Source organism: Anoplophora glabripennis, unplaced genomic scaffold (genome assembly GCF_000390285.2).
Source record: "Anoplophora glabripennis isolate ALB-LARVAE unplaced genomic scaffold, Agla_2.0 scaffold554, whole genome shotgun sequence".
NCBI classification, from domain to species: domain Eukaryota; kingdom Metazoa; phylum Arthropoda; class Insecta; order Coleoptera; family Cerambycidae; genus Anoplophora; species Anoplophora glabripennis.
Window position 1 is genome coordinate 72,952 of NW_019416637.1, and position 16,196 is coordinate 89,147.

Below are 16,196 nucleotides of genomic sequence, written 5' to 3' on the forward strand. Positions count from 1 at the left end.
TTAATTATGTATCTTTTCAAGAGTTGATTTTAGACGAAAATGGAAGAGGAAAAAAATGTTTGCAATTAAATTTTTTACAAAACGTGACTAGTTACAAACCGAATGAATCATGATTATTATGGTAAAAATCGAAAAAATCGCAAAAATGGGGTTAAAAAACAATACTTTTTAGGGAATTTTTTGAGGTATTTAAATTGAGTATAGGACCTTTATACTTGGCTCAAGAAAACTTCATGTTATGTAGAATCTTCACACCAAATTTCATCAAAATCGGTTCGATAGATTTTGCATAATAATTTTGCAATCCAGATTTTGAAAAAAAATTTGCAGATTTTTAAAATTTTGCAAAGCAAAAACCAAGGACTTTAGATACTTGAAAATTTAATCACTTATAGAAGGGCTCTCAAGCTTTCAAACTTTCTTTGAAAAATTCGAATCCGTCAATTAGGAGAGCTCTGGCGCTTGTTTAAACATTGGTCGAACTTTTGTACTTATAAACAATTAGAATAACTTTCTTTTTATTGAATATTCAATTGATATCAAGTAGTCAAGTCTCCATCTCACTATATCATCACGTTCTATCAACACATTTTTACGACTCTGTTTTAAGTATCTGCAAAAAAAAAATAAAATGTTTTTATTGCAATTATACTTGCTCTGAGATATGTCTTCAACCTTACTTAAAATTAACTTGCTTTATAAATTTGTATAATGATGAACGAGATATCTGTGGCAAATCCTGATGACTTTTTATTTCGGTTAAAATTTTGGACAAAGTGGGGATCTCATTTTTAAAGAAAAAGCTGTGTACTATACGCCTTATGGAATTCTTCATTGCTTCATCCAAACATATAACAATCCCAGGTGTTCCACAACAGTGTTTGGAAGTAGACACCCTTCCAGTAGATTTATACTGTTTATGGCTCGATATAATGTTGATTTTGCAACACCTAAAAAAGTATAATGTGTAATATAGTTCAACAGAATAATGTTAATATAAATTTACCTAATGTCATCGCTATTTTGGATACAAGTTGGACAGTTTTAAGAGTAGGTTCATCATCTCGGCTTTTCTTGTACAAATTCAAAATTGCTTGTTTTTCTGCTAGAGATAAATGCCCCAAACTGAGTTGTTTTCATTTCCTTGGGGGCGACGACGATGTAATTCCCGCGCCTGCCTTACTCGTGGTCGGCACAGCATCATCCATATCCAGTGGAAAATTGGAAAAAACGGATGATAAACAATATAATAAGTTGTTTAGTTCTTATAAGAACTGATTTATACGTAACTGGGATAATAAATAGAAAGAAAAGCAGGTAAAAACACAATGACCACGAACTGATGATAACTAAGAGGCAAAATGACAACAAATGTCAAAATGTAAAATTTATTAGCAGTGTAAAGTGGGCTCGAATTTAACCAATAAGAAACCAACATTTTGGCGCGCAATATTCAAAACGCTCGTCTTAGTTTAAAAATAGAGTATAGAAAGCCATTGAATTTAGAAACTTTTTTGTTTTTTAATATTTTTTTCGTAAAACACAATGTTTTCGAGAAAAATTGCAAAATCTGATCGAATGCATATCGTGATTTGTACGAAATTCTAATTAAATTTATTAAGAACCGAATTTTTAATAAAACTTCCACAAAAACAATTTGAAACTTTTTATGTTTATTTTTTAATTCACAATTATTTTCCATGAAATGTAGGTTTTCTGTGTTTAGACCAGGGAGCAAGAAATGTGATTTAATATGCCATCTCCAGATGATTCTAACCCAACTGTTAATCGAGAATCGATATTGCCAACGAGTTTTCTTCAGTTAAATTTAAGATATTTCTTTCTTAATAGAGTGTTAACAAAAGGCGTCTTTCTGCATTGGGTCTTCTTACGATTACAGATCCTGTCTGTATAAGTTACACGCGAAAACAATCGAATGATAGGTACAAAAAAAAAGACTATTCTTAAGGGGGTATTTCAGGAGGCTGTAACTCCGAAAAGGGAGCCACTTGGCAAAAATTAAAAATACAGGTTTCCTAAATTAATCTTAAGAATCTGTGACCAAATTTTAATACATTAAATTCGGGACACCCAGTATAGAAGTATTCATTTTATTATGTGCTAGTTTGTGCTATTGTTCTTAAAAATTTGATCTATCGCTTTTCAAGAAATTTGTGGAGGTACCTAATATATGCCACCAACTTAACGATGCGATTCATGTACATGCTATACCAAAATTCTATGTCCATGATTAACGTCAAATCATTTAACTTGTCTTACTTCTGCCTAAAATTGTTTCGTTTCACTCTAAAGGGTATCAAAGTTGGCAACATTTTTAATTTTTTCCAAATAACTTTAAAACGCTATGTCCGATTTAAATCAAATTCGGCATGCTATTAATTGGATATAGATGTCATCTTTTGGAATAGATTTACATAAATGAGAAAGATTATGTCCGCGGATTACAAGATAACAAATGAACCAAAAAGATGCCAAAAAACGGCATGAACTTCAGTGTGGATAATAGGTATGTTACCTTATTTTGCAAGATACGAAAAAAGGCATTCTTGATAAAAACTTTTGCTTGAAAAATGAATAAGAGTCGCGTTATCAAAAATTTAATTTTTTATACGGAGAACAAAGTACAAATCTAAAATACGTCTTATTCAAGTGTAATTTTTAAATAATACGAACATAACTACAACAATTAAGCTAAAAAAAGTAAACAAAGCAATATGATGAAGATATCAAATTTCAAAAACACCACCCCCATATTGAACGCATTTTTCTAATTGCTTCTGAAGGAATATCTAAAGAAATTTCTGATTTCTTCCTGGGATATTGAACGGACAGCCTGGGTAATTCTGCCTTTTAGCATTTCAATATTATTTGGTATTGGAATAGCATAAACAATTTGTTTTAAACGGCCCCATAGAAACAATCCGGCCATGGTTAAGTCAGGGCTCCTTGGGGTCCACAAAATTGGACCATTTCTACCAATCCATCTTGGACTAAACCTATGGTTAAGCCATTCTGTTACCTCACGAACACAATGTGCTGAACAACCATCCTATTGAAAATACCGTTTTTGGCGAAAATTTAATGACCAAAAAATGTATCAAGCATTTCTATGTACAATATTTTATTGCAGGTGTTGTAAAAATATGAGCCTATAATGCCATGGACAGATATCGCGCACCACACGTTCACTTTTGCAATATATTGTCTTCGTGTTACTGAATGTAGTTAGACGTAAGAAAATTGCATATTTAAATTTTCATGAAAAAAAACTCATCATCTATAGATTTTTGAAATTCAGTAAAGAACTTAAAATAAAACGTAGTCATACTGTATACATATATGCTTCTGCTGATCTTCAGAAACCTAATGCGGTAAATGGATATTTTGCTCCAGTATTTAGCCCTATAAGACAATTGCCAAAATAATACAAAGTGCTACAATTGCAGTAAATTTGATGATGATATGCCATTCCAATTTTCGTTGGCCACGATAGAATATGTTTGTAGCCTAATCAGTCAAGTGAATTCAAATGCCTATGAAAGTGATAATACAGACATATTTCAGAGACTAGGTACTTGGATTTTAATTTTGAAAATTTGGATAATAGTGTTTTCGGGCATGCCCTTCTTAACTAAAATAATGGCGTCCACCTAACGCTTCCGGTTATACTGCATGTTGACGTCATCTTCGTTATTTTAAATAGAACACCCTGTATATTATTATAATTTTGGATTCTACGTCAATGTTTTGGTAAACTTTCATAAAGGTTTCCTATTCTTAAAGTTAACCGTTTTTGATATATTTAATTTTTTTTTTAAATTAAAAATGCACTGCCTAATTCAAAAAGATGTGTATTTTACAATAATAAAGTTAGAGCGATAAAATTTATAGGGGACATAACTAAAACTCTAAACTTCCCTGCCATAAATGACTTTCATACAGGGTGGTAGAAATTTAATGCCGAATTTAGTCAACTTTAAACCATCTTAACTTATTTTTTAAATGGAACACCCTGTACATTTTTGTGCAACATGATGAACAATTTTGTTCTACTTCGAATGGTATAATTGTTCCCTATACCTGTCTCTTTTGGTTTTTAAGGTATTTACTTTTTTTCGTGCAGTCAACAGATATCGCATAATTTCTTGCGAGGATGGCTGTGAAATTTTTAGTGGGACTTCAAAACAAGCACCTAATCTGTCACCAGTTTATTGTTGTCAATTTAATACATACAATGAATGTTTATTTGAGTATTATTTATTGTTAAAGAATGGAAATATATTTTTTAAAAAATATAACAAAAGCTAAACTGGATTTATTTCGTTTTGCTCAAAATTACTGGATTTGTTTGGTATTGCTAAAAACTTTATTAACAAACATTGATGTAAACATTATTATAAGTAGTAATGTAAACATAAAATCTTTATTTTTCTGACAAAACTTGAAAATAAACATTTGAGAAAAATTTAAAAAAAAGTAATAAGTTTCTAGTTAGGAATTAAACAAAAAATAGCTACATACTTTTAATCCAAATAATAAAAAAAACTTAAATATGAAGTACAGATTCCTTTTCCAAGCAGTTGTAATACTTATATCTTCATGAGTTATTTCCTCCTTGACCTTGATTTTCATAAAAGGCTTTTGTACCATTCAAAATTTGTATCACTTTCCCACTCTTTCTAGTAGAAAAATAACTGAAAATAATAAAATATCTATGGCGAACGGCTACAAGACAACAAACAACGGTACGTTTGCTTACACTACGAATCACTAATTCGGTAACACGAAAAGACAATATGGCGACAAGATCTATCATAATAATTATTATTCTTATTTCCTTCGTATTCCCCATTGCCATCTAGTATTCTCAATATGTACAAATATGTTACTCAACATGAGTTTATATATATTTGGTTTTGAAATAAAATCGGCTTTATTTGGTTTTGCACGAAAACGTCAACCTCAAACTCATATGGATTTATTTGGTTTTGCTCAGTACTAGGTAGTTTATAATGTGTACTTCACCAAGGTGAGTCGATATCCGCCCCTATATCGCTTTTCATAAAAAATTAATTTATTCGGTTTTGCTCCAAAGTTCCTCACTTTTATTCCAAAATAATTAGAAAATTCATATCTCGAGGAGTCTAGGTTATCTTTTTGAGAAACCATCATATCAACATTTTTCTTCAGAATTTTCATTTTTCCTATAATACCTACTCTACAAATTTGCTTAAAGATTAATTGTCATTATATGTGCATAAATTTATCTTTCAATCTGTAATCTGATTTTGTTAATTATTACTAATGAAAAAATATTAGTAATATAAGTAAAGGTAGATAATTCTAATTTTAGTTATTTATTAATTGCTAAGTATCTACGAAGGCCTCAGATTTTTTCGCGTATTTAGATTTTTGCTAATAAGGAGCATGACCTCATTTGATAATATTTTAGGAATATTTTTTAGAATTAATTACTTTATTAACTTTAAACTAAAGAAAAAAATAATTAACTACGTTTATGACAAAGTTATAAAATATTATTATTAAAAAAAAATTGTAATCTAAATCTCAGAAATCTCAAAAGTTGCAAAGCTAATGAAATTATTATATCTAAAATAAAATAAAAAAGAGATCAAAATGTGAAATTTAGAAAAAGTAATTGGAAAAATGGAATACTTATATTATTCTTGAAATTATTATTAATTACAGAATAGAATACTTTATAATCCTATGCTATGCTCAAAGTCCAATGTGTAAAGAACTAAAGACTTTTGCAAACCCTGGTACCTACTCGACATATTTTTAAGAACATTTTAATAATTCCCGTCATATTTATAACCCTGTATAATTAGGAAGTTGACCTTAATTTGGTTATCACCTGGAAGCTGAAAATTTTTCGTAGATACTTTAGTAGGTTATAAATCTAGGCCTACTATTTTTTAGGTTCCTATAACAATGAATCATATACAAATTTTGTTTTAGGATAATTTAAAATATATTAGGAAGCAGGAACAGGAAATTACATTGAATGAACATTTCTTCCTAAGATATAATCCAAACCTACAGTACAGAGCGGCAATATTGAACTGGTTACTAAAGGAACAGGTTAGCTTATTATGTTTCATTGTAATATACTTAGGTACTAGTATTAGTTATAAGGTTGGTTACACATTACGATTTTTGTCCGGTGATGACTGTGACTAACATACTACTACTAACATAAGCTTTTATTACATATTTAAAAGCAGTCTACTTTACTCAGATTGTTTCTGTGCGTGTCGGTATATGATATTGAGAAATAAATAGGCAGTTTTCTAAGCAATGATTGTACTGAAAATTGAATGTAATATGGAATTTGAAAATAAATTTTGATATATATTTTATAGAAAAGTTTTCTCATAATTTTGATGTATCATATAGGTAATTTACCCTTTTCTACTCTTAATCAGGAAATGGTTCACAATATTTAAAATAAGCCAAATATTCTGCTGATATTGCATATCTTGTAAAAACTTAGCAATATTGCGCCATGCCAATATCTACAGCTTTATTACTCCATTGCCTTCGCTGGCATTACTTTATTCTTGTAGGACAGATTGTTTTGTTTCAGAGTGTTCACACTACGGTTCCAATAGCTAACTTTTTCCATATTTGCCTTCTGAAGCTTTTATTTAAGTTTCAAATTTGCATGAAGAAATTGAACTATTTTTTTCAGTTTTTCTATTTAAATGCTGATGTTCGAACACCTATAAAGAATTTTATTTATTTGTTATATTCTTTTAACTTCACATTTATTATTATAATGTTAATTTTTTTTATTGAAATTTCCAGGATTTCACACTGAAAGAAATGGACTTATTAAACTGTTTATCTAGAATAATGTGTATAGCTCATATTAAAACTTTTATAACACATATACAACTTTTATTTAAAAAAAGCAATCATCTCTATACTCATTATTCAATTAGTTTAACTGGAAGGTGCGTTGTGTGAAATGGAAAATTATGTAAGTATCTAACTGTTTTATGGTTTGTAGTTGTTTTGCTTTTTTTAAATGTAAATCTTAAAAATTATTATTTTGTATGCTCTATTAGAAACCGCTGATGTTAAGTTTTTTATAAGATGGAGGAACAGAAGGTTAACGGTGACAAAGAAGAGCATGGGTACAAAGTCAATCAACCAGAGGAAATAGAATTAGATGGAAAGAAGCTCAACCTTTCAGGCGATACTTCATTCTTAAGGTGGAAGAGTTATTGTGCAAATTCTCATGTAATACAAGAAAATACGGGTGCATCGTTGCTAAGAAAATAAACTGGACAGTTTTGGGAGCGATTTGTCATCATTTTTAATACTTAAATGTATGTTTTATATTTACATTAGAACCTTAGCTTGTAATTACAGTTATCCAATAAAATTTCTGAAAACTTAATGTCATATGTTTTAACTCATACAGAGTATACAACAGTTTAATACATTTATTATTATAAAACTTATAACCAGTACTAGATGTTCTAATAACGATATGGAACACTTTAATAACAGTTATTGCTATTATTTCGTAAAGGGTATAAAAACGTTGTAATTGTATACAATAATTTAATAAAGAATAAGGTTTATAGTCACTATACAGCTGTGCTAGCAGTACGCGTTTTATATCCAATATTCACCTGTTTAACTGTCACATATAGTATACAATGGTCTTATAATGGCATATAGAATTCTAATAAAGAATAAAGCGCATTTCTTTCAGTGCATAATCAGAATACAGATATATTTCTTATCTTTATTATTTTCTTTGAGGGCAAATATCCAACATTTTACAACTAACTTAGGTGGCCTGTTAAACCATTTGTTGGTATTGGTGTTTACAAATGACGAAAAGTTATACAAACTCATTTTAGGTGCACCTGAATTTTTCGGAGAGTGAATATTACTTGGCTGTAAATTTATTGGACCATGTATTGGCAAACGTTGTTGTCCCCATAAATATGTATCAACTGACCATTATAAGCACTCTGTGGATAGCTATGAAACTTATTGGTTCCAATTTTCCCAAGGTAAGAAAAGAAAGCCTAAAATAATATTATTAATTCTTATACGTTATTTCTCTATATTTATTTTTTAAGGTTTATTAAATTTCGTTAAAAAGTAAAACAAAAAATTAAACCATCATTTTGCGATTAAAAAAATAATTAGTTGGCGATTATATTTTACAGACTATATCGTATGTTAACTTTTTTACGGATATTTTTGTAATGCTTGATACCTCCAAAAACATCAGTGCGTAAAAGTACACCAGTCTCATTAGAGCCGCATGATGATGGCATATACAGGGTGTTTCAGGATTAAGTCGTCAAAACTTTAAGGAGATATTTCTCATAAAAAAATAAGAGACGCTTCATTTTCGAAATATAGAGCGTTAAAGATTTTTTTAAAAATTCGAATTTTTTAAATAACTTCTAAATGGAGAAGGCTATTTAAGCCAAATTTGGCATGACACATCTTCTTATAAGATACCATTTTTCCATAGAAGTAGAAGTCCCGCAAGCAACCAGTGGCGGAGTTATGGGGACTCAGACTCATTAAATTATAAAAAAAATTAATACGGCCCTACTGAAAATAAAAAATGATGCTGTTTTTAGATAGAACAGTTTGTTATTGACAAAAAGTGTACATTCACTTTTTTCCTAACTCTTATAGTTTCATGGCAAAATTGATTTTTCGGAAGGGTGCTTCTGGATTCTGTCGATAAACTTTAGGAAGACGTTCCTCATAAAACCTAAAAAAATATAGTACCTATTAAAATTGGTCTTAGTCTCGAGTATGTGTGAGTCAAATAAGCCTTTTTGTCTCCCCTTCCCTTGGGTTTAACCAATAGTATTAAAATTATTTAGGAGATGCTTCGTTTTGACATTAGGGTGTTTTTTTTAGAAAAAAAAAAAAATGATGAAAACAATAGAAATATTTAAGTACCTAACATCTAATGTGACTATGTCGTAATGCGACAACATAACGACCCTTGCTATACTCCTAAATTTTTTCAGGCGGTTTGTAGTCACTTCATTTACTTGTGTTGTGTACTTTTAAATAAAATAAAATGGCAAACAATATATGAAAATTTATTTGTAAATTGAAACAACCAAAATACCTAGACAAAGCGAAAAGTGAATAAAAAATGAAATGATTTAAAAAATATTTTGTTCAAAATGGGCGCCTCCGAACTGTAGACAAGCACGACATCTTCTAACCATGGAAGTAGTGGCCGATCGACACTAAATTGGAGTTAATTCTCGACACGCTTGGACTATTCGCTGTCTTAGATCTTCTACGGCAGGGGTCGGCAAATAATTTTAGGTGGGGTCCGAATACTTTTGAAAATTTTTAACGAGTTCCAGAAAAAAAATCACATTTCTTATTTTTTATTTTAATTTGGATTCTTTAATCTGCTTACTAACCATTAAGAACTCAAAACACTCACACAATTGTAAATACTAGAAAAAATGATAAGATTGGCACTTAAACGTAAAAAACATTTTTTAAATAATTTTTAAAAAAAATTTTTGGCGATCCAGTATTTGACCTTCCGCGGTCCGCCAGTTGCCGACCCTTGTTCTAGGGTATCAACTGGCATCTCGTAGACTTTTTGTCGAACAGCACCTCAAACGAAATAATCCATCGGTATCAAGTCCGGTGAACGTGCGGACCACGCTGCAGGTCATCCACGACCAATCCATCTCCTGGGATAATTAATGTTTAACCACTCCCTAGGACCTCTACCAAAATGGGCAGGACAACCATCAAGTTGAAACCAACTGTTCATTCGAGTATTAAGCGGAACATCTTCTAACAAATCTTGAAAACCATTTTCAAGGAACTCGGTAAACATTTCAGCATTTAACCGATGCGGAAGGAAGCAGGGACTAACTATAGTGTTGTCCAACACACCCAACCATACGTTACATTGGAATTCATGCTGAAAAGTATGTTCCCTTACCGTGGATTCTCGTAGGACCAAATATGGTTGTTTCTTTGGTTTAAAATTCCCCTTCGAATAAATGTTGCCTCATCCGTCCACATTACTTTTTGCGTAAACTGATCATCATTCTCTGCTTGGTTTAACATCCAGTCACAAAACATGCGCCTGCATCGTATGTCCTGAGGCAATAAATGTTGCACACACTGGATATGGTATGCATGGCGTCTATCAGCCCGAAGAGTCCTCCAAATGGAATTTGACGAAATACCTAGCTCATAGCTAGATCTTCTGACACTCGTGGATGGATTTTCATCGAAATGGTTTAAAATAGTATTCGATCTTACTTCGTCCTGAAGTGGGGCAAAATGTCCATCAGCATAAGTTGGAATANAGCCCGAAGAGTCCTCCAAATGGAATTTGACGAAATACCTAGCTCATAGCTAGATCTTCTGACACTCGTGGATGGATTTTCATCGAAATGGTTTAAGATAGTATTCGATCTTACTTCGTCCTGAAGTGGGACAAAATGTCCGTCAGCATAAGTTGGAATACCGAAAGACTCAGTTTGTCTGAGACGACTGAATGTCGTTGAAAATGTTTCCTTTGCTGGTAGTCTGCGATGAGGAAATCTTACTGCATATTCACGGCGATTGCGAAAAAAAAAACTGCATATTCACGGCGAATGCCGTGGCATTTCCATCACAAAAACCATATACAAAGACCATATTGGCATATTCATTGTTCGAAAATATGGACGGCATTATTAAACTTATTTTTATTAGTTTGAACGCTTTATCTAATGGATAATTTATGCAACAATTCGCAAAATAACATTTAAAACGTCAAATTAACATTGCTTGACAGCAGCCTACTCGAAATTTTTTGTTGAGGTTCATTTTAAAGTTTATCGACAGAATCCAGAAGCACCCTTCCGAAAAATCAATTTTGCCATGAAACTATAAGAGTCAGAAAAAAGTTAATGTACACTTTTTGTCAATAACACACTGTTCTATCTAAAAACAGCATTATTTTTATTTTCAGTAGGGCCGTATTAATTTTTTTTATAATTTAATGAGTCCCATAACTCTGCCACTGGTTGCTTGCGGGACTTCTACTTCTATAGAAAAATGGTATCTTATAAGATGTGTCATGCCACATTTGGCTTAAATAGCCTTCTTCATTTAGAAGTTATTTAAAAAATTTAAATTTTTTTAAAAATTACAAAGCTTCTCTAGAAAAAAATGTATCCTGAAACACCCTGAATACTAATGACGAACTAGCCTAGCTGGGCTTACCCTTAGGTACGGGGTTGTCTACATAACATTCCACATGTTTGTCTTTTTTTTGTTCGTACTTAAATATTTAATTTCATCGGCTATCCGGATCCGGCTGCCTCTTTCACACGTAATTTAATTTTCAAACCGGTTTGGCCGATATTAGTCTCAGTTGCATTTTTATCACGACAAGACATGGATCGTAGACGCATTACAATTATGTGGCTTGGCTATTGCCGATGTCGTCGCCATAAAAAAACAAAAAATATGAAAAATATCCAAAAAATATGAGAAGGCTAAAGTTTTGTCCCACTGGACAGGTCTGGATTCAAGCAGTGATATAAAAATGCTATATCTACTTCTAGCGAACAAACATTCGACATAGTTGCGTACAAATATTTAAAAAAATAATTGACACGTCCTGTTCTTTTAAATGAAACCGGGCTACTGAACCCGGCAAGCACCCGGCAAGTGTGAAAGCGTCAATACAAAACTATGAACTACTACCACTTCGGTCGCCGGATAGCCAGTACATGGCAGCCGGGCTGGCAGTGGTGGCGACCGGCTACAACCCGGCGGCCGTTCGCCGGATAGCTCCTTCCGTCACGTGTGAAAGCTGCCATAAGACTCTGTACACCTTGCTGTCGGGTAACCGGATCCGGTTAGCCGGTTCCGGCATGTGTGCAACGGGTATTAGCCTCGTTGCACACTAGCCGGACCGGCTAACCGGATCCGGCTATCCAGATCCGGCTGGCTCTTTCACACATAATTTAATTTCCAAACCGGTTTGGCCGATATTATTAGTCTCAGTTGCATTTTTATCACGACAAGGGATGGATCGTAGACGCATTGCAATTATGTGGCTTGACTATTACTGATGTCGCAATAAAAAAAAACAAAAAATATCCAAAAAATATGAAAATGCTAAAGTTTTGTCCCACTGGACAGGTCTGGATTCAAGCAGTGATATAAAGAATGCTATATCTACTTCTAGCGGACAAACATAGTTGAGTACAAATATTTAAAAAAATAATTGACACGTCCTGTTCTTTTCAATGAAACCGGACGACTAAACCCGGCAAGTGTGAAAGCGTCAATACAAAACTATGCACTACTACCACTTCGGTCGCCGGATAGCCGGTACCTGGCAGCCTGGCTGGCAGTGGTCACGACCGGCTACAAACCGGCGGCCGTTCGCCGGATAGCTCCTTCCGTCATGTGTGAAAGTTATAATATAAGACTCTGTACACCTTGCTGCCGGGTAACCGGATCCGGTGAGCTGGTTCCGGCATTTTCATATTTTTTTGATATTTTTCATGTTTTGTTTTTTTTATTGCGACATCAGCAATAGCCAAGCCACATAATTGCAATGCGTCTACGATCCATCTCTTGTCGTGATAAAAATGCAACTGAGACTAATAATATCGGCCAAACCGGTTTGGAAATTAAATTATGTGTGAAAGAGCCAGCCGGATCTGGATAGCCGGATGCGGTTAGCCCGTCCGACTAGTGTGCAACGAGGCTAAGGGCAACCAGAATTTCTACACACGTTCGAGTTTTAATGGCTTTGAATTTTTTTTGACAGAGAAGTTATCAGCTCTCAGTTGGTCACGGATGCAATTTTTCAGTGAGCCAACCCGCAGTAAGCAGATGTGTAGCTGAAATCTCAAACACTATAACAGCGTTTTTATTACCTGACTTGATAAATTTCCCTGTTAACGAAAGTGAAGAAATAATGAGTGGGTTCAGACATGAATAATAAAAATGTAGGTTAAATATCAATACTTTGTCTTCTTCTTCTTTGTGAAATTGTTTGAGCGCGTTTGAACTACAATTTCCGATTGAATAACTACGATTGCCTTAACGGACACGCTAAAATTTTAACTTTAACTATTAACTAGTACGTTAAAAAGAATTTCACATAATACAGGAAAACGTTAAAATCCAGAATTTTAACTATCCGTCAAATTTAACCCAGGCGCTTCCAGAATAGACCCTATTGTCTGTTAAATTTAAATAAGCTTATTGCACATTTGAGTCAATTTAAAATATCTATAGCAGTATTATCTGAAGGGCACATTCAGAAAATAAATTAAAATTTCTTTGCCAATATTTTTTCACATGTAATAGTTATACTTACAAGTACTATTTTTTTCATGAAACGAATACTTTTAGAGAATTTAGAAAAATGTATCTCCTTGTTTGTTTAACTATGTAATAAGTTTATTTTCGAGCTAATTTTAAATTAAAAAATAACTCTCAAATCGCTCATATTTCATATATAATGAAAGATGTTTTTTGGAATATTTTGCCGATAGATATTATTTATTTTTAGAATGTTACCACATGATTGTAACCAATTAGATAGTATTAATATTATTATTACTTTATTTTAGGCATCTACTTTAATAAGTCTGTGTAAAAGTTCATATGTAACAGATCAGCTCCTTGGGATGGAACGGAAGGTGCTCAAAATTATGGATTTTAAAATTCATACGTCTGAACCATCAATTTGTGTGAATTATTATTTAAAACTTTTTAATTTGCAAGAAAATACTGTAAGTATATATTTTTTAAATGGTCCTGTTATAGCGCATTATTGTTACGGCGTTAAAATAATATATCCTTACATTTTTTTATGACATAAATTAATAAGGGAAAATGAATACTTTTTAATATTTTAAAAGAAATAGATAAATTTGGTACTTGAGCAGGGACCTAATAAGGAGTTAATGAAGATTTCAACTGTTTCCGACAACGATTGAAGGAATTTAGAACTGAATGTCAGTTTCAAGAATATTAGCATGCGAGAAAATTCCGAATTCGTTCCGAAAATTTTCGAAGCCAAGCGAAATTATTCAACAAGAAAACACCATTTTCAAAGTAATTCGACCCAACGAAGCGATCATTAAAATTTGAAAGGGAGTTCGACCAGCCATCAGAGAAATACACAGCCAAGCAAGAAGCTGAAAACAAGAAAAACAAGTAGTAGTGAACCATTTGGAAAGTAAGACACCATCTAGACCAAATAGCGTCGTTTTATCCTACTGTGCTCAGAGCTCTTAGTGACTCCAGCTAAAATATTTACAAGGTATGTGACCCTTCCTTAAAGTCCATGTCACACCGATTTTTAAGCCGAATCTCAAGAATTCCGGCATCTGCTTGTACCTAACTTGTGACCCCTCTTTTGGTAATAAAACGACGGCGCAAAATTCAACACTAATAGCTTCAATTTGAACTATTTAAGCGTTCAGGAGAAATTGATACATGGTCTTGAGACCATAGACTAAGCACGTCATTGGGAACATTTAGTCTCGTGTCCCTCGACCAAGCAGATCATTGTGACTAGATAATTCCGCTCACATGATCACAGCGAGACGTTATTAAAAAAAGCAATGAGATGTTGAAGACAAAGAAACTTGAGTCCTGTCCTCTCCAGAACCGACCGAAGAAGCTGGAAGCTCAAACATGGGAGATATTCGACTAAATTGGATCTATAAGCTCAGGAAAGATCACATAGATTCTTAAACACCACTGGGGCCGTAGAAAGAGAGGTGCCTGGTAAGGTGTATTAAGAATGGTTGTACTTAACCACAACCAAAACACACCGCTCCCACTTTCGTCGTACCACCACCACCACTTGTCTTACTGACTCCCTGAGCTTACCGCTGAACAACTGTCTTATTACCACCTCGGATTTCTGGAGAAACTATGTATTCAAAAAACACGGTGATATTCCGACTTCTGCCATATTACTTGCCTTATACGAAATTTTCGTATGTAGGTAATGCTCTAGCTTAGTACCGGATAACAACCGTAACTTATGGAATTATTAGGAATATCTCATTGCCATCATTAAACAATGGGCTCATTCAGAAAATTGTTTTTATTTGCTTAACGGAAAGATATTGCAATTTTAAGATTCTCTGCAAAAAAAACTAGAATTTTATATCGTCTACAAGTCATCCAAAAAAAATCACATAGTGGCGTGTTGAGTATCCGCTGGATCGCCGGGTGTCACGTCATCGCATGGGAAACCGTTGCGGCATGCTTGCGTGTCTTGTTAATCAGTCGGGTAGTCGGGTTTTAGTTGCCTGTTAAGTTCCGATTGAGTGCGTTGAGATACAGAATTTTGTTAGCAATATGGAAAAAACATAACAGAAAGAAATTACTTGTATTGCTCCCCAGTGTGAAAATAAATAAACAATGGCAGAAGGCTATGAAAAAAAAGATGATGCTCTTTAAGTTGCGTTTCTTTTTCTAATGTCAAACAGCCAACTTTTTAACATTTTGAATTCAATTTATGTTCTGGCGTCATCCGTGCTAATACAATGCATTTCTTATTCTCTCTTCGTAACTGTACGTAACCTATGACATTGTCTCCGTAATTATGACGTGCAGATCTAAAATCAATAGTCTCTGCTATGATATATATATATATATATATATATATATATATATATATATATATATATATATATATATATATATATATATATATATATATATATATATATATATATATATATATATATATATATATATATATATATATATATATATATATATATATATATATATATATATATATATATATATATATATATATANTTACAAACTATTTTATGTTGTACTTATCCGTCATTTATGAGTTTGCATTTGTTTCATGTTTCATAAACTAAAAGACATCTGTCAGTTATATGTGTTTTTGTCTAATACTGACTCTTGTTTATAATAATTTTGCATAATTATTATTAAAAATGTCGACACAAAAGCGTCTTCAAAAAACAACAAAATTGCAATACGAGTATTTGCTAAAAATGGTCTTAATTCCTCAATAACATTCATGTTATATCTTAACAGGTAACGTTAACAACCCTGAAATAATATATAACTGTTATTATGATAAAATGGGATACATACTC

General features: G+C 32.5%; 1 protein-coding gene across 1 annotated transcript in view; it reads left to right on the forward strand.

Annotated features, from left to right (window-relative positions):
• LOC111691792 overlaps positions 1-14,758 on the forward strand; it is a 46,292-nt gene extending 31,534 nt beyond the window's left edge. Inside the window, exons 2-5 of the mRNA XM_023455143.1 lie at positions 6,004-6,126; positions 7,923-8,078; positions 13,668-13,736; positions 14,645-14,758. Of these exons, the coding sequence (XP_023310911.1) occupies positions 6,004-6,126; positions 7,923-8,078; positions 13,668-13,736; positions 14,645-14,758 (462 nt within the window). The remainder of the gene's footprint in view (positions 1-6,003; positions 6,127-7,922; positions 8,079-13,667; positions 13,737-14,644) is intronic.
• The last annotated feature ends 1,438 nt before the right edge of the window (positions 14,759-16,196 follow it).